The sequence below is a fragment of the Lipotes vexillifer genome, unplaced genomic scaffold, assembly GCF_000442215.2.
Source record: "Lipotes vexillifer unplaced genomic scaffold, Lipotes_vexillifer_v1.1 scaffold970, whole genome shotgun sequence".
Classification (NCBI taxonomy): domain Eukaryota; kingdom Metazoa; phylum Chordata; class Mammalia; order Artiodactyla; family Lipotidae; genus Lipotes; species Lipotes vexillifer.
Window position 1 is genome coordinate 461,714 of NW_006783115.1, and position 7,096 is coordinate 468,809.

The 7,096-nt window shown below is 36.0% G+C and overlaps 1 protein-coding gene across 2 annotated transcripts in view; it reads left to right on the top strand.

Moving 5' to 3' along the window:
- TAOK3 (TAO kinase 3) overlaps positions 1–7,096 on the top strand; it is a 96,319-nt gene that overhangs the window by 23,778 nt on the left and 65,445 nt on the right. For both annotated transcript variants that reach the window (XM_007455844.1, XM_007455845.1), the window contains 4 exons: positions 876–921; positions 1,833–1,929; positions 4,349–4,462; positions 5,662–5,753. In XM_007455844.1, the coding sequence (XP_007455906.1) occupies positions 876–921; positions 1,833–1,929; positions 4,349–4,462; positions 5,662–5,753 (349 nt within the window). The remainder of the gene's footprint in view (positions 1–875; positions 922–1,832; positions 1,930–4,348; positions 4,463–5,661; positions 5,754–7,096) is intronic.

Below are 7,096 nucleotides of genomic sequence, written 5' to 3' on the forward strand. Positions count from 1 at the left end.
GGACGCGCAGGCTCAGCGGCCATGGCCCACGGGCCCAGCTGCTCCGCGGCATGTGGGATCTTCCCGGACCGGGGCACGAACCCGCATCCCCTGCATCGGCAGGCAGACTCTCAACCACTGCGCCACCAGGGAAGCCCCAGGATACATCTTTAGATTGAGTTCTAACCAATGTTTTCTTGTTTAGAACTTTTCGATTTTATTTTATTTTATTTTATTTTATTTTTTGGCTGCTTTGGGTCTTAGTTGTGGCACACGGGATCTTCACTGAGGCATGCAGGATCTTTCATTGCAGCGCGCGGGCTTCTCTCTAGTTGTGGTGTGCGGGTTTTCTCTCTGTAGTTGTGGCACGTGGGCTCCAGGGTTCAAGGGCTCTAGTTGAGGCACGCAAGAGCTTAGTTGCCCTGCAGCATGTGGGATCTTAGTTCCCTGATCAGGGATCAAACTCATGTTCCCTGCATTGGTAGGTGGATTCTTCACCACTGGACCACCAGGGAAGTCCCAGAACTTTTTAAAATGTGAAAGTAGGGAATTTACTGCTTACTTGTTTGTATTATTTAACTAATAATTCCCAGTATAGATTATACTGGCTCATTTATTTGGTTGCCACTTTCCAAGTTACAAAATTTAATTTATACTCCAACCTAGCCACCTTAAATCCTTAAATACAATCCCCATATTGTCTTAGATCAATTCCAGTTTCAAACAGGAAATAACAAAAACAGAAATTCCGATTTCAAATAGGAAATAACAATAACAGGTTCAGGTAAATCAGAATATTTATTCTCCTAGTATTCTTAGTTCCTTGGTTAGTTGGTTGGTTTTAGCAGTTTCTTATTAACCTACATTATTCTGCTTATTATTTCAATCTGTTACAGTTGGTGATGGAATATTGCTTAGGCTCAGCCTCTGATTTGTTAGAAGGTAAGGATAAAAGCACTATCCCCTTCTTTTTTACCTTGACCAGAATGTTGTCTACTCCTGTATTAAAGCACACCTTGGGCAAACTAAATGGTTAATGACTTACACTTAAGGGTTATGTGGATAAGCCATGCAGACTCTGTCTCTGCCATGTCGCTGAAAATATCTGAGTAATGGTTAGCACCCCTCCCACTGTTTTAGTTCATGGCCCATCCAGGGCAGGTACTACTGAAATGTTTGGGTCATGTGATGTAGTATGTGTAGCCAAAAACATCAAATTCATGTGTATGTATGAAACAGAGGTAGATGGTGTCGGTATCCAAATTATATTGATATTTAACCCTTTCACATCCCTTGACTGACCCGGTTCTCCTCTGCAGATGCTGTTATAATCAGAGACTGAGTTAAAATTTACATTTAAAAAAAAAACTTTCTTATATTATCCATGATCTCTGAATAGAAGTTGCTTATTAGCTGCTTTCACAAATAATGAAAACCTGTAGTTAGAAGGGGTACTTATACATGGCTTGGGGCAGAGGAGAATAATGCAACCTAAAACACTCTAGACATTTAAAATGTCAGAGGGACTTGTAAATTTGGGACTGGCCAGTTGGAATCAGTGTGGCTTTGACTGGCAACTGACAAGTAAATTAACAATTGTTGCAGTGATTATCAGGCTTTGTTTTATTTTATTTTGAAGGGGTTTGTTTGTTTTTATGCTTCAGTTTCCTGTTATCTGGTTATTTATTGTTATTCTGTAGAAAATATATATCCCATGTATTTAGGTGAACGTGTTCCCAAATTGTCATTTAAGAAAAACTATATATGTCAGCCTGCTATAGCTGTATAATATAATAAAAATAGGAATGAAACTGATCATCTATTCCTGGCTTTTTTTTTTTTTTTTCCCTCAGTTCATAAAAAACCACTTCAGGAAGTGGAGATCGCTGCCATTACTCACGGTGCCTTGCAGGGGCTAGCCTACCTACATTCTCATGCATTGATTCATAGGTAAGATTAGAGGCCAGTTACATTTTCATTTCAGTTACAGGACAGTCTGTTCAAGGAACCTTGAAAATTAGTGCATGCTCCAATTTTTAGGGTGCCTAAGAATTTATGGGAAGCAAATAGATTGCTGCTGCTTCTGGATGTAAAGAGTAAAGTTGCCCGAATTTAGTTCCTATCTCTTGGTCTCTCGCATATAACCACGAAGACTTATATCATCTCTGTTCTGTAGGTAACTATTCTCCAGGCGTAGTGTTGCAGGGAAATTTGAAGAAGAGCCCAGCAACCTTTTGATACCGTCAAGAAAAAAAGGAAAGAAAATTAGCCTTCCTTTTGCATATGTTTGTTTCCTAGCTGCGTTCTTCTCCCTTTCCTGTTGCAAATAACAAATCAATCTCATGTACATATATGCTGTTTTATCAATTTTACATTTTTTGCATTTCTTTAGTCCACATAGATATTTAGGAAGGTATTATTGTCTTCATTTTGGTAGATGAAGAAACTGAGACTTAAAAAGATTTAAATAACTTGCCCATAGTTTCCTAGCATCTATGTAGTAAAGATTGAAACTCACATTTTCTAACTCCTAATCCAAGGCTTCCCTCTAAATTACATTTTCTTTATCACAGCCCCACTCTCCTCTTTCCAACCCACTTCCCACCACTAGCTTCTTAACAAAGATGTTGTTACCAACTTTTCCTTCTCTCAGTAAAGAATTTCTAGTACTGTTACTTAAATGAATGGTGGCCAAGTAGTGGAATATGAGGTAGGCATAAAGGACCTGAGATGGCTCAAAAACAGAAGAGAAAAAAATTTACATTTACTAGGAAGAAATGAAACTAGTAAGTCATAGGTTCCCCTTTTGCTTCTGTTTTAAATCGTCCTAGAGTAGCCGTCACAGTTACTGGTACATACCACAAAGCAGAACTCCCTCAGGATGGGCAGACCAAAATTCCTGCCATGAATTTGGCTTATTCATAAGGATGAAGAATGAACGTAACCATGTCTAATAAATATTGATAAAATTAATTTAACTGTAATTTACGGATTTGACAATTTTAAAGTATATATATGTATAAACTTTAAAGTGTATATCTATCTATCTATCTATCTTTGGTATTAAGATGTCATTACTGAATGCCAACTTGTTTATGACAGTTTTGCCTGCTCCTGTTTATAAAAGTCAGTTCAGGTTTCTGTGCCTTTATTACCTCAGTTTTCACATTAATTTAATGTTTTATTCTACACTACACTTTATCTTTTTTAATAGGTAAAAAGAGTTGAAAAGCCAAAAAGCTTTTAAAGAATGCTCTTTATTTAAAAATAAATTCAGATTCTTATTGTTTTGATTTAAAAGGCAAGCCAGGGTTAGAGAAAAGATATTTTCTGTTGTACGAGAAATAAATAATGCTTTTTTTAGTTCTCTCTTCCAATGCCTAATGTCTTCATGAGGAAAGAAACTGAATTTTCAAGGGAAGATTTTTGGAAAAGTTATTCGGGGAGCATTTGAACTTTCATTTTCAACTTAACGTGTTTTCCTCATTCCCTCTGCTTTATCTTTCCATTGCCCATCAACGTACAATTCTTAGTTCCTAGTACTCATTACACCTCATGACTTTTTTAAAGAGAATAAGGAGTACGTCCACATCTTCTCATTCCAAATTTTCATACTGAAGATTAAATTTTTTAAAATCATGTTTTTTAAACTTTTGCTGCATAAAATATCTAGTAGTTTTAGTAGTAACCACTTGAGATTCTTTGTAATAATACAATAGAAATGCAATTTCCTAACCCCTAATCCTTGTTTGTTTTGATCTTTCAGGGTCTTCTTTTTACTGTACAGTGTTATTTTTAAAATAACACCTTCTCTATAACATGTACTCTCAAATGCCTTAGAGTTGCAGTTACAATTAAAGGCAGAGAGAAAGGGTCACAGGCAAGAAAGAAAAGGTATGTGTGTAGTTGAGGTTTATTGGTAGGTAGTCGATACAGAGTCATTGAAGGTTTGTTTAGACTCCAAAAATGTCATGAAATTTGGAAGAGAAAAAAAAAGGCAGTTACAGATGGTGCCAATTTTCCCCAGCACAAGCAATACTGTTGGTGACTGGATTCAGCAACTAATATGATTTTGTAAGTGTAGCAACTGAGTAGGTTTCCTTGTCGGCCATGTCTGCCTTTTTTCTCATTGCATTCCCTCCCTTTAAAGAAAGCTCTACCTTTTAGTAATTACTATGACCTACCAGTAAGTACACCGAGGAATCTGGGCCCCCTTACAACATGCAGTAATCACTAAATCCCCTTCTGGCTATCTGAGCAAGGTTTTTTTTTTTTAATAAACTTTTTGTTTTATTAAGTGCATGCTCTGACCTATTCCATAATCAAAATTGAAAAGTAATTTTCTAACCCTCTTATTTTTTTCCTATAGGGATATTAAAGCAGGAAATATTCTTCTAACAGAGCCAGGTCAGGTGAAACTAGCTGATTTTGGGTCTGCCTCAATGGCTTCTCCTGCCAACTCCTTCGTGGGCACACCTTACTGGTATGTGGAATTAGAAAACATGACATGGTTTTAAAATATGTGTATATAAACAAGATGGACTCATAGCACTGGTTTTGTTTGTTTGTTTGTTTGTTTTTTGACAGTGTCTCACCATGTGTCTCAAATGAGATTTCATTAGGAAGGATAGAAAACTCACTAGCAAAAAAGAAACCCTCAGGCTTAGTATAAAATTTCCAGTGACTTTAAATTGTTCAAATAAGGTTGATGTCACTGTGTGTAAACTGAGTAGGATTATCAACTCACTGACCAAGCTCAGGTTTTAGACTTCATTTGAAGTTTCTTTTGAACTTTTCTCTTCAGGCAGAGTCTCTAGGCGAGAACAAGGTAGTTTCTTTAACCTTCTGTAGCCAATGAGCATAAATTTTACCTTTCAATGAAAGAAATCCAGATTCTTGTTTCTGTTGAATTCTCTGATACTTTACCTCACTTGTCATTCTGACTTAAAGTTTCACCCCATTCTATTCGACTCCTTTCCTTCCTTTCATAGATACATTGGAATTTCACTGTACCTTGGAGAATGACTTATACCTCTGGAAAATTACTTGCCTACTAAAAAAAGTCAGCTACTATTTGAATATTTTTCCACTATCATCAAATAGTATCTATTAAGCAACTACTTACAAACACTAATAGAGAACAAAGCATATTAAACTATATGGCCCTTACCCTCCTAATGAAAATCCATTACGGACAAACAAAATAATATCCATTATTATAGCCAGTTTATTTGTTTTTTAACTTGTAACATCTTTGAAATATCTGATTATATTTCTTTATGTAATTGCATAAGGTATTCTTCATGTTGTTTAAAGTAGTTTATTTAAATGTTTCATACATATTATTCCTTTACCAATCTCTCTGAGGTAGCTAATAAAATTCTCTCCATATTATGGTTGAGGAAACTGATATACAGAAAGGTTAAGTAACTTAGCCAAGATCAAAGGATAGTAAATGGTGGAACCATGATCTGGTGAAAGTAATGTATTGTTTCATGTAAATCACTGAGTGTATTGTTTATATTTTGAATAGTGTTTTTTCAAATTATTTGTGTAAGAAAATTATAACTTTATCAGATAAAACTTAGAATATGCCCCAAAACAGCTATTTTATTGAATCACTTTATCAGGTGAATTTTGTTTTTAATTTGCAACTTGAGTTTTGTACATTATGTTTGGCAGGATGGCTCCAGAGGTGATCTTAGCTATGGATGAAGGACAGTATGATGGGAAAGTTGATATTTGGTCACTTGGGATCACTTGTATTGAAATGGGTGAGTAAAGAGTTGTTTTCATTGTACTTTTGAGAATCACTCTGTATTATGATTATTAATTCATTTATCCATTGATTATTTAATGAGTTACTGCTGTATATGTGCTAGGCAATGTGAATTTACTATATTTTTTTCTATGCTTTGGTATAACATCATAAGATTGCTTTTCTCTGCTATATTAAGTTAAGAAAAAGAGTTTTGAGCAGATATGGCAGCTAACAAATGTAAGAAATATACAATAGTTAGACTTAATATTTGAAAAATATCCATTCTCCATACCATGAGTGATGATATATGTCCTTCATAGTAATATTCATTACTTAATTTACATTCCTATTTGTATAAGGGAAATCTGGAAAAGTAATAGCAGGCTTATCAAAGATTGGACTCTAAAAAGTAATAGCAAAAGTAATAGTAGGCTTATTAAAGATTGGACTCTAAAAACTGACCTGGGACTTCCCTGGTGGCTCAGTGGTTAAGAATCCACCTGCCAATTCAGGGGACACGGGTTCGAGCCCTGGTCTGGGAAGATCCCACATGCCACGGAGCAACTAAGCCCATGCACCACAACTACTGAACCTGCGGTGTTAGAGCCCACGAGCCACAACTACTGAAGCTCGTGCTCCGCAACATAGAGAAGCCACCGCAATGAGAAGCCCGCGCACTGCAACGAAGAGTAGCCCTGCTTGCGGCTCTAAGCTCACGCAGCAACGAAGACCCAACGGAGCCAAAAATAAAATGAATAAAAACTGACCTATATAGAGAACAACCCCAGAGAAAACTTCATATTAGGGGATACCCCCAGCTTTAAAGTTGTCCTCCAAATATTGTTGCAGTTATCTAAAATTGTCTAACATACCACAGAATCTCAATCCTCTGGTTGCATGTTTTGAACTTTAGTATAACTTAAAGTTACCATTATCCATTGGTATACTGGTAATTTTAACCAATGACCCCCCTGGGGGGTGAGGAGAAGCATTTTGTAGCATTTGCCGAATTCTGTGGTGTAAGTATCCCCACCATAGCCAATTTCACGTTATCAGTTTGAATCACTAAATGTGGAGTTGGAGAAAGGTATGCACAGCTAACCTTCCAAAGCCAGTGTGAGCTGGCTCCAGCACAACAGTGCCTTTATTTAGATTTTTTATTTAAAATTTATATAAATATGTCTAGTTTTTTAAAAATCCATTTAAAAAATTTCTTTGTCGAGCTTTAAAATTTGTTGAATTTCTTCTATATTGTTTAATATAGGGTTTTTTTGTTTAATTTCTTCTATATTGTTATCCAAATTTGTCCTAAGGATTTCTAAGTTCAGTTTGATTCTCAGAGTATAGTTTTCTCTT